At 44.2% G+C, this 12,542-nt stretch overlaps 1 protein-coding gene across 1 annotated transcript in view; it reads right to left on the reverse strand.

Annotated features, from left to right (window-relative positions):
• The window catches only part of LOC117401771 (plexin A3-like), a 77,839-nt gene that overhangs the window by 33,535 nt on the left and 31,762 nt on the right, over positions 1-12,542 (reverse strand). The window contains 6 exon segments of the mRNA XM_059017061.1: positions 2,505-2,604; positions 3,715-3,832; positions 3,834-3,872; positions 4,331-4,454; positions 8,099-8,199; positions 9,301-9,441. Of these exon segments, the coding sequence (XP_058873044.1) occupies positions 2,505-2,604; positions 3,715-3,832; positions 3,834-3,872; positions 4,331-4,454; positions 8,099-8,199; positions 9,301-9,441 (623 nt within the window).

Genomic DNA, 12,542 nt, shown 5'->3' on the forward strand with positions numbered 1-12,542 from the left:
TATATGAACAGAATTTAGATCTTTTATTTAACCTCATGTCATTGAAGAAACTACAAAACGATATCGCAAAAAAAATAAGTCTACCGGAAGCCATAATAATAGTACAGTATTTCACGTTAGATTTTGAAATGTCACATTTTTATATTTGTCAGTTTGTCGTTACGCATATGGAAAAACTACAGAGCGGTGTGCAATTCTGTATGTTAACGTAACATGATTCAGCAGGTTGCATTCGACTTTATGAAGCAAAATGAGTTTGTTTTATAGGGTGATGCAAAACTTTTGGCCAGAGCTGTACTTTACCAGAGGAAGTGAATGGGTTCATATCATTGTAATAGCATTGGGATGTCAGAATAGAAAGATGTTCTCACTGTGATTCACTCTCTACCATTACAGCTGCCCTTTGTGCGCCCCATTCCAGTACTGACCGAAGCCAAGCCTGCTGAGCAAACTGGAGATTAAGCAGCCAGTCCTGCAGTAAATAATAAGGGCAGCCACAATTTGCTGCGTCTGCAATAGCTCCACAAAACCCATAAATTCAGCCCAGTTTAGTCCATTTCAGCAGCATCCTGGGAAATTCACGAGCCCTGATGCACAGATGAAATGACCATGAACTCCCGAGGAGAAAGCAAGCGCTGGGCTGCAGTGTGGAAGGCAGTGGGTTCGAGGAGCTCAGTGGTTAGAGAAAGAAAGCGCTGGGCTGCAGTGTGGAAGGCAGCGGGTTTGAGGAGCTCAGTGGTTAGATAAAGAAAGCGCTGGGCTGCAGTGTGGAAGGCAGCGGGTTCGAGGAGCTCAGTGGTTAGAGAAAGAAAGCGCTGGGCTGCAGTGTGGAAGGCAGCGGGTTTGAGGAGCTCAGTGGTTAGATAAAGAAAGCGCTGGGCTGCAGTGTGGAAGGCAGCGGGTTCGAGGAGCTCAGTGGTTAAAGAAAGCGCTGGGCTGCAGTGTGGAAGGCAGCGGGTTTGAGGAGCTCAGTGGTTAGATAAAGAAAGCGCTGGGCTGCAGTGTGGAAGGCAGCGGGTTTGAGGAGCTCAGTGGTTAGATAAAGAAAGCGCTGGGCTGCAGTGTGGAAGGCAGCGGGTTTGAGGAGCTCAGTGGTTAGATAAAGAAAGCGCTGGGTTGCAGTGTGGAAGGCAGCGGGTTTGAGGAGCTCAGTGGTTAGATAAAGAAAGCGCTGGGCTGCAGTGTGGAAGGCAGCGGGTTTGAGGAGCTCAGTGGTTAGAGAAAGAAAGCGCTGGGCTGCAGTGTGGAAGGCAGTGGGTTTGAGGAGCTCAGTGGTTAGAGAAAGAAAGAAAGAAAGAAAGAAAATCACTGGACTGCAGTGTGGAAAGTACTGTGTTTGACTCTTCAATATAATAAACATTTACGTCGTGCTTAAATAAATCCTTTTACAGGAAACCACATGCCATTGTTCAGCAATCCCCTCACAACAAATTCTTTCGGCCATTTGTTTACAGGTAGGGCTTTGATGATAAGAGTGAACAGGAAGTGGGCATAGAAACAGAAGAATTGTGGGAAAGCTAGCAATCTTGAAGGCTAATCTCCTGCCTGTGACCGTTCACGAGGGAGAACAATTCAAACGGCTAAATGTTCCCACAGGAATTTTATAGAAACGGGAAGCCTGGATCCAAGGCTTCTAGGAGACAGGTAGGCCTCAGTCTTGAGTTGCCACAGCAACCAGCGAGCCAGCTGAAGAGCTGTAGATTATGCAGGCTGCTGGGCTGGCACACGAGAATTGATTGTTGTGTGTGCTGGCAGCAGCCAAGCAATTTCCTTCAGAAATACAATGCTGTGTATTTGAAGGATGATGTGCTGCCAAACAAGCAAGCACACAGTTTCAGTGTGTGTGTGTGTGTGTGTGTGTGTGTGTAGGGGAGGGTCTGTTTATCCAGCTGGATTAAGTTAAAAAGCGGTGGTATTTAGACCTGGCACTGTTTAGATTATTAAAATAGATGCAAGGTGTCCTGCCGTAAAACTAAGGTGCCGAATCACTGGGAGACCCGACGATGCAGCAGAATTATGATCCAAATTGAATTTTATTCATTTATTTAAAACCAGGAGATTTACCAATTGAGGCCTCGTTTATAAGGGGGTCCTGGAAAACAATAAAAATGACAATGGCAAAGAGTAAATATGCGCCACACAGAGACGTTAGAGCTCTGGACTCTTGACCGGAGGGTCGTGGGTTCAATCCCAGGTGGGGGGACACTGCTGCTGTACCCTTGAGCAAGGTACTTTACCTAGATTGCTCCAGTAAAAAAACCCAACTGTATAAATGGGTAATTGTATGTCAAAATAGTGTAAAAAATAATGTAACTGTAAGTCGTCCTGGATAAGGGTGTCTGCTAAAAAATAAATAACTAAAGGGCAGAAGGCTCTGAGCAATTCACAAATCTCTAAAACCAAAAGAAAGATGATCCAATTCCAAAATGTAGGAAAGCGTGGAGTTGCAGATAATCCTGAGTATTGTGATGAAGTCATTTGAAGTGAGGCTGGATAAAACTTACGATTGCAGCACACTGCAGTTGTAGAAAACGAAATCCGTGCTGACAAACTTCCTCCCAGTCTCTTTAGATTTCAGGTACAGCTTCACGACACGCTTGTCTCCTGAAAACAACAACAAAAAAAACTTGATTAGGACATACCATAGCCACTTCGGTTTAATGTCATTTGTTGTATGCAACTGGGACCACAGTGTTTCCCCTCACCACTCTCTGTGTGAAGAAGAGTCTCCTTCAGCAACATGACTAGGTAACCCATTCCATCCCCTCACCACTCTCTGTGTGAAGAAGAGTCTCCTTCAAAAACATGACTAGGTAACCCATTCAATCCCCTCACCACTCTCTGTCTGAAGAAGAGTCTCCTTCAACAACATGACTAGGTAACCCATTCCATCCCCTCACCACTCTGTGTGTGAAGAAGAGTCTCCTTCAACAACATGACTAGGTAACCCATTCCATCCCCTCACCGCTCTCTGTGTGAAGAAGAGTCTCCTTCAACAACATGACTAGGTAACCCATTCCATCCCCTCACCGCTCTCTGTGTGAAAAAGAGTCTCCTTCAACAACATGACTAGGTAACCCATTCCATCCCCTCACCGCTCTCTGTGTGAAGAAGAGTCTCCTTCAACAACATGACTAGGTAACCCATTCCATCCCCTCACCACTCTCTGTGTGAAGAAGAGTCTCCTTCAACAACATGACTAGGTAACCCATTCCATCCCCTCACCACTCTCTGTGTGAAGAAGAGTCTCCTTCAGCAACATGACTAGGTAACCCATTCCATCCCCTCACCACCCTCTGTGTGAAGAAGAGTCTCCTTCAACAACATGACTAGGTAACCCATTCCATCCCCTCACCGCTCTCTGTGTGAAGAAGAGTCTCCTTCAACAACATGACTAGGTAACCCATTCCATCCCCTCACCACTCTCTGTGGTGAGGGGAGAATTGCCTAACTCTGTCATTGCCTAACTCTGTCAGCTCTAAGAATTTCAAAAGATCAAAGCCCAAATTGTTCAAGGCTAAATAAAATCATTTCCTTCAGCCTCTATTCATAGCTCATTCCTTTAAACCCTGGTAAATGTTTTATCGCTGTAGTGTTTAATCTTAGATTAGATTAAACAATTTGATGCTTGTAAAACAGATTTTAATTTTAATGAATGATGTAATACTCTCACAAAAGGAACACTCTCTCAAAGTGGTTGGTGGTTTCTCTTACCATGCCCGTGGGTCAGAGTGGGGACCTCCCGGAGGGACGGGGACACACACAGCACCTGTCCTCGAGGCAGGAGCGCCCCCTCGCTCTCTGTGAGGTCATCAAAGGAGCACGTCACCCCCCGCCTTCAGGTCCGGAACATTCCGTACCCGCAGCGTCAACTGCAGAGGAAAAGAGGATTCAGTCTCGTCACGTTCCAAAAGTGGCTTTAACAGCCAGAAACCTGCGCTCTCCTGACTCTGTGACTCCCCCCTGCACACCACGCGGCCGTGCCTTTACCAAGGGAGACCCTCGGGGGCCCCTGCGCTCCCCTGACTGTGTGACTCCCCCCTGCACACCACGCGGCCGTGCCTTTACCAAGGGAGACCCTCGGGGGCCCCTGCGCTCCCCTGACTGTGTGACTCCCCCCTGCACACCACGCGGCTCTGCCTTTACCAGGGGAGACCCTCGGGGACCCCTGCGCTGCCCTGACTGTGTGACTCCCCCCTGCACACCACGCGGCTCTGCCTTTACCAGAGGAGACCCTCGGGGACCCCTGCGCTCCCTTGACTGTGTGACTCCCCCCTACACACCACGCGGCCGTGCCTTTACCAAGGGAGGCAGTTCAGTGTGGTCCTACCTGCACATCTGAGGTGGTGACGGAGATGTTGTTGGGAGTCACGCTGAGCTCCACGCAGTGACTCAGCTCTGAAGTGAACCTGCGAGGTTCGCTCCATTTCTCACACTCCCCCTGCCGGGAGCACCTGGTTAACACAGAGGGGAAGAGAGGGAGAGGGGAGAGGGGAGAGGATGAATGGATTAATACAGGCAGCCCAGCGCATACCACCACAGCAAACTCACCCAAGCCAAGCAAAAAAAAAAAAAAAAACAACCCTATAGAAGCATGCATGTTTTCAAATATTTGCATTGCATTTTAACAGCATGGTTTGCACTTTGGATGATGAATATTTTAATTGCTATTATTAATTAACTGTATTGAGGTCCGGCGTCAGTGTGTTTAATGGCGTGGCCGTGTCTATTCAGCCTGGCCGAAACTTTGCTTCATTTTTAAATAATAAATACTAAAAAGAATGGAGATTTGATCTAGGATCTAGTGTTGCTCAATTGTCTTGATCAATGTTGGGATATCTGGGGAAAATGATGGAAATAATTGTATTATAAAATAGATGTGCGATATTAGCTACGTGATCTAGGGAGATCTAGGGTTAGGACAGATATATTGTGAATTACATGTGTACAGGCAGATGCTCAAAATGCATACAGACTGTTCATGACAGATAAAGATTGCAAGAGAAATATACATTGCACCAAGATGAATCTGTACAGAGACAAGGTGACAGGTGAACATAAATAACGTGGTAAGCAGCATATGAAAAACCGTGATGAACCCCCTACCCCCCCCCCCTCTCCCCCCCCCCCCCGGCCCACGTTCTCATTATCCATTCATCTTCCACCCATGACAAGATAAACACTCTGCTGCTTCCATTTCCCCCACTTAATTTGGAAAGACAGACTGTCCTCCACCCCTCCCCCCTTTCAAACCATCCATTAGACAAATTCAAAAGGAGCCCCTCCGTGCTTCAATCCCCCTCCTCAGTTACCAGAGAGAGAGAGAGAGAGAGAGAGAGAGAGAGAGAGAGAGAGAGAGAGAGAGAGAGAGAGAGAGAGGGAGAGGGAGAGGGAGAGAGAGAGAGAGAGAGAGAGAGAGAGAGAGAGAGAGAGAGAGAGAGGGAGAGGGAGAGGCAGATCCCAAATTGTCAGGTTCCCTTCGATAAAATTTTACAAAGATACCGACAATAGATCGCAAATCTGTTTGGGAGAGAAACTTTCTGAGTTTTATTAAAAAAAAAAACGATTATCACTCAGACCTGTATCAATAGGGTATAGGAAACTGACTGACCATTTCACAGCGATAGCTGACGATGGTCTCGCTTACACAGAATATCACTGGTTTAGTAAGACAAGACCATTTGTTTTTTGCCAGCTTAAAAAAAAAACAATACAAAATAATTTTTTTTTAAAAAACAGCAACAGGAGAAACACAATAACAAGGGCTGGTTATGACTGCTCTACCAATCACTGTAGCAGGTTTTCTGGTTACCATGGAGACAGAAGATTCCCATGGTGCTCCTGGGTAGCTAGACTGCCTAATAAAATAGCTGGAGGGCTAAACAGGCTACAGGGAATTTGTCAATAAACCCAAAAAACAACAGAAAGCAGCAGGCAGGTCAAAACAGGCCCGAAAACCAGGAGCTAGATTAGAGATAGCCTCCCCTCATTTCTAGCAACACTTCGGGGCTGGGTTTCCACTCTCTAGGGGATATGGAGCCTGAAAACACAGTACAGCAACAAGCTATAAACACTTAAAATCAAGCCTGGGTACTGAAAGTTTATGAACAGGAGCGAAAACAAATGATGAAACTGAATTACTCCAAATGTAAACACGGGATGATCTATTACAATGGAAAGTGTTTGTTCTTGTTTTTTGGGAATTGACCTTTTTTTTTTTGTATTAAATAGTTTCCAGCTGCAGTGGCCCTACAATCATGCTTCATTTTACGCCAAAATATATAAATTCCTCAGTGTCTGTTTCCTAAATTATTCCACACACTTGGGAAGAAAGCTGACAGGCTTGGTGGGCCAGCGGTTAAAGAAAGGGTCTGGATACCAGGAGGTTCAGCCACTGACTCCCTGTGTGTGTGTGTGTGTGTGTGTGACCCTGAGCAAGTCACTGAACCTCCTTGTGCTCCGTCCTTCAGGACGAGACGTCAAACAAACGAGCTCCTATTGGAAGTGACTCTGCAGCAGCCACTGACTCCCTGTGTGTGTGTGACCCTGAGCAAGTCACTGAACCTCCTTGTGCTCCGTCCTTCAGGACGAGACGTCAAACAAACGAGCTCCTATTGGAAGTGACTCTGCAGCAGCCACTGACTCCCTGTGTGTGTGTGTGTGTGTGTGTGTGTGTGTGTGTGTGTGTGTGTGTGTGACCCTAAGCAAGTCACTGAACCTCCTTGTGCTCCGTCCTTCGGATGAGACGTAAAACAAACGAGCTCCTATTGGAAGTGACTCTGCAGAAGCAGTTGTTGATGATACAGAGTTCGCCCCCCTAGTCTCTAAGTCGCTTTGGATAAAAGCATCTGCTAAATGACCAAATAATAATAATTTTACCCAGATGCACTTTTTGACAGCAAACACTGCAATGTATGCTGTAGTCTGCAGTATATATAGCCATAACTTCCAAACTTTTTCTAAGCTGTAATTTAAATTTCAAAAGACACGAGAAAATTTTTAATACAGCAAAATCTCTCAATCAAACCCTAGGCTTTCCCAAAGTGATATTAAGGTGGGGTGGTAAAATTTGTGTATGATAAAATGTGATATTAACCAGAACGTGATCATAAATGAAGTGTTACAATACTCAAGCCCTGATAAATGATAAGTTTGATGTTAAAATTGTTCATAAGAACATAAGAAAGTTTACAAACGAGAGGAGGCCCCATTCAGCCCATCTTGCTTGTTTGGTTGTTAGTAGCTTATTGATCCCAGAATCTCATCAAGCAGCTTCTTGAAGGATCCCATCCTTCATAGCTGCATGAATAGCTCCTATAAGCAAACTTTACTGTATCAGGGGCCTGACTGTTCAAACTCCTGGCTCCTGGTCAACAACATGCCTCAACAAATTCTGAATGCCAGGGCTGTGGGAGTATCAAGCCCTGTAAGTAAGTGTCTAAATATGGTGACTATTTCCCCAAAGTCAATTCCAGTCAGTCGCTGGACCGTTTGTTAATGAAAACCTGTTCTCTGCTGCATCGATTCAGGCTACAGATGCTTCAGGAATGAAAGCCAGCAGCTCCCTTATCCAGCTGCTTCCTGTAGCTTCTCCCAGCAGGCAGGGTGACAGGAAGGGCAGCCAATCGAGCTGCTACCTTCCACTTCCTGTCGCAGGCAGGTGGAACCCTGACCGGTGCTTCCTGTGAATGGGGCTCTCCGATTGGTTGACCCTGTGACGATGCCATTAAAAAGGAGGTGCAGAATCGGACAGCCACATTTCACTTCAAAAGTTTTTTATTTATACTATACTGCTTTCCAAACTTATTTTTTTTGTTTTTACTCGGAGCCATGCCGATTATACCTCACCCACTCATAAATAGAAGTTCTGGGATTAAACTTGATTTCAATGAGAGTCTCAAGCATTTCTCAGAGAAGAGACACAGACAGGTGAATCTCTGGGGTAGCAGAGCCGATCAAACCAGCACTTGTTAGGATTATCAGAAGCAACCTTAACCGCAGTGCTTGCTGGGAAAGAACCGCCAACATTGTTCGAAAACTTGCATTGCACAGAAACTCTTTTCACGCAACTCGGGGTAGACTAGCAGTGGGAACCTACTTGTTATGAAGGACACACCATCCACAGTGTGGGTCTCCAGAACCCAAACAAGCACCACAGGAAGGGTACTGCCCACAGCTCTCCACTGGAACCCGGATCACCTACGAATAAACAGGAGGGACAGGAGCTTAGCCAGGGGAGCTGAAGAACCTGCAGAGAGAGGTTAGGAGTACCCAAGTATTTGTGTGTGTGTGATTTTCAGTATTGCAGTGGTATTTTGCTATGAGTGTGGCAGCGGTGTGGAGTAGTGGTTAGGGCTCTGGACTCTTGACCGGAGGGTGTGAGAAATGACAGATTACTATGAGAGGTATTTGTTGTGAAGTTGCTGATGGGGGATCAAAGCGGACACTCTGTGTCCTTGGTTGTGGTCAGATTAGAGGATGCCATCACATTTTCAGCGAGGAAAGTGGTTGTAATGGGGTAGAGTCGTTTAAGATTGTACATGGTTACTGGTACACCTGGTGGTCCCTGCTGGAAACACTGGTATTTATTTTATATTATTTATTGACATTTATATAGTGCCTTTCATCATCACAAGGACCTCAAAGCCCTTTACAACATTTTACAAAATAATACAAAGACAATTCCTTTAAAACTGTTAAAAACAATATATATATATATGGTAAAAGCCAATTTATAAAAGTGGGGTTTTCAATGTTTTATTTCACTCTCGGAACAACCAGCAGCCCCACATCCTGCGATCTTACAGCACGACTTGGATTGGAAGGGGTCAAGAGACCCTGTAAATAACTTAGTGCCAAATCCATTTGGGGTTTTATAAAACTCTTAAAAAGTATCAATTCTCAAATTAGAATTCGTGTTGCAGTGTTTTCAACTTGAGATGAAAAGGTTGGAAACCACGATACACCTTCTTCCACGATAAGAAGCGTTGATTGAAAGTTACAATAAACACATTATTATTATTTGTTTATTTAGCAGCCGCCTTTATCCAAGGTGACTTACAGAGACTAGGGTGTGTGAACTATGCATCAGCTGCAGAGTCACTTACAACTACGTCTCACCCGAAAGACGGAGCACAAGGAGGTGAAGTGACTCGCTCAGAGTCAGTGGCTGAGGTGGGATTTGAACCGGGGACCTCCTGGTTACAAGACCCTTTTCTTTAACCACTGGACCACACAGCCTCCTGGTAAGCGTTTTCACATCCTTGGATGATATAAATATGGTCCTTGAGGGAATCTCACCTGCTTGTCACTCAGCAGATAGATGAACCGATAGTCTGGACTGAAGACCATGTCACGCAGTATTGGACTGCCCTCTGCAACCGGCACGGTCTCATACAGCAGGGCATTCTGGGAAGGAGGAGGAATGCCATCCACTCGGATCTGCAACAGAAACGCTTATCCATTAGTGGGGCTGTATTTTTTATTTATTTATTTTCCCCCACTGTAAAAAAAATGACATTTCACAGCATTAAAAAATATGTATTTCATGATTAAAAACAGTGATTATCAAAAGCAGAAATTGTGTTGTCACATTCAAAATCTCTCCAGAGCCATTATACAACAAATGTTCCTACATATTTAAAACGCTTACCTGAAAAACAGTAAATGCTAAAAATTGTAGAATTTTTTTTTTTTTTTTAAATGTCCACCCTTTTAAAAGACTTTCTATTTTCACCATCAGTGAATTAATCAAACAAAATAAAAAATATAAAATAAAATGTAAAAATAACAAGGAGGCACGTGAAATGTCCCCTTCTTCTAGTGAAATATATTTCCGATCTTTGATGCAGCTGGTGTCTTTTCCTTGAAGACATTTTAAAGAAATCCTGCAGCTCTGTGCAGTGTGTGTTCAATTGTTCACAGGAAGCAAACTAAACCGGCTGCCAGGTTCCTGAATGCAGCGTCACAGGCAAACGCTTGCTGGATTTATTTAAGTGACAAAAAATATGTATATTTATTATTAGTTTATTTAGCAGACGCCTTTACCCAAGGCAACTTACAGAGACTAGGGTGTGTGAACTATGCATCAGCTGCAGAGTCACTTACAACTACGTCTCACCCGAAAGACGGAGCACAAGGAGGTTAAGTGACTTGCTCAGGGTCACACAATGAATCAGTGGCTGAGGTGGGATTTGAACCGGGGACCTCCTGATTACAAGCCCTTTTCTTTAACCACTGGACCACACAGCCTCCTGTTCACACTGTTCTTTCAGAATGGGGAATTCATTCTAAGCAATCCCCAATACGATGTTTAAAACCAGAGATAATCAAATTCTAGCTGCACGCTATAATGGAAAAAATTCTACAGCCTTTCTTTATATTACTCTCTATTCATTTTGCTGGCTATCAGATCAAGTCCATAGACACCTGTAGCAGGGGCAGAATGATGAACACAAGGTAAATATATTCATAAATAAATAATGGTGGTGTCCGTACAATTTTGTAATTTTTTTTTTTTTTAAAAACGCACCCTTCACAGTCGCTTCCCTTTAAAGTCCCACAGCTGAATGCAATTTAAATACAGACACTGCCAGCTTGCTTCTATATTTAAAAGTATATGCCAGCTTGCATATACTTTAAAACACACAAAAACATTAGTGCTGCTGCTGCGCAATTCACATTTCTACCAATGCTTCTGTTTTCTTTATCGATTCGAAATGTAATTTTAATGTAGGGCAGATTAGTCATTGTCCAATATTCAGCTCATCCGCAGCAAAGTCTAGATCTGCATTCCAGTTGATAAAATCTGGGACCCATGCACCAGTGTTTGATTAATGGCAACAAATGAAGATTGATTGCAAACATTATGATGTAAAGAGAGCAGGAAAAAAAAACAAAAAAACGAAGAAGATGGAAGTTTTACTTTAAGAAAACACTGTAAACTAGAGCATCAAGCTTACTCTGGGGAAAAAAAAACAACATTTTCTAAAAACAGAACGTCTTTGAAGTGATCTGCTGGAAATACAGAAAGAAGACTCTGCTTCAAAAGGACAAAAAAAAAATGGAATTTGTAAAACAAAAACAGCACGTTTTTTGCAATCGCACGCAGTAATCCTAATCGAACCCGACAGCAATAAATAAATAAATGAATAAAAACTGGAGCAAACACCCACTTGCAATTCAAAATGTAAAGCTGTCTGTGTACTGAAAAAGTAGCTCGCTGGTGACCTAAATTCACCGAATTCTCATTAATAGGGCCTGTCTGGCTATCCTGAGGGGGGTTAGCATCACCCTGGTGTGGGGCATGTTCTCCTGGTATACCCTGGGTCCCTTGATTACTCCAAAAAAATGCTTATAAATTTGCTTAAGCAAAATTGTGAATCACGTCCACCCAACCCTTATTTACCCCCCGATTTCCCCCCCCCCCCCCCCCAATTTAAAACAGTCCTTTCTGGTTTGGACTCCCCAAACCTGCATGAGCTCCAAGTATGCATAAAGCAAGTTTTATCTCAAACAGATAGATACACATGAATCTCAGGAAGCCTGCCCTGTGTCCCTGTCACCACACAGCAGGGGTGATAATGAATAAGCCGCTTCTTTAAAATCACAGAGACAGTCTGAAGTGACAAACATCATTTGTCCTTTAATTAGATTCTCCCCTGTTGTGGGTGCTTGGCTAATTAGTGTTGACAAGGTGGCATCAATTAAACCAGTACTGGCATTACCGGAGATGGAATGCGAGAGGGAGACTTATTTTTTATATTTTTAGACCTTTCATAGAAATGTAATTGTTACCGAATGGGTGAGTGTACCAAAGCCGTCGCAAAGGACAAAATTTCAGAACGACCAGAATGCTACAAGGCTGCGCCAAAGGCTGCTCTGTGCGTTACCATTCAGAACCCCTGTATCAAGTATCCTTAACACTCTAGTTCCAAAAACACGACATGGTATGGGGAGGAGCCCACACTGTCGCATCGCATATGCCCTTGACAGAGGTACCCTGGAATGAAGCCCACGAAGTTGCTGTGCCCCTTGGTGGAATGGGCAGTGAGCTTTTCTGCAGGGGGCAAGTTGGCCAGCTCATAGGGAGACCTGACTGCGTCTGCTATCCACTTGGACAGCGTCTGCTTAGCGTGACTTTTGTCCTGGCCTCTGAAAAAATGAAGCAGGCTTTTGCAAGAGAGAACGCCTGCATCGCACTCACCCGCTCTGAGGAACAAGAAAGCAGTTTTAAAATGATAAATTCAGGGCTTCAAATGGAGGCTTTATGAGGGCATTAAGCACCACGTTTAGCCTCCAGCGAGAGACAGTGTCCTTCACAGGCGGATTTTAACATTAACTGTTTTTTTCAGTACAACTTATAATGGAGGTTTCACATGTGTTTATATACTGTAAAGGTTTTTGTATTTAACTCTCTTTTAAAAATGGCTTTGTTTTTTAAATACCGTTTCTAATTTATGTATCTGACGTTAACAATTGCTGATGTATTTTATGGTACGGACAGCGCTTTGAGAGGATCTACAGGAAAAGCTCTATATAAA

This window comes from Acipenser ruthenus, chromosome 55, assembly GCF_902713425.1.
Source record: "Acipenser ruthenus chromosome 55, fAciRut3.2 maternal haplotype, whole genome shotgun sequence".
In the NCBI taxonomy this organism is placed as follows: domain Eukaryota; kingdom Metazoa; phylum Chordata; class Actinopteri; order Acipenseriformes; family Acipenseridae; genus Acipenser; species Acipenser ruthenus.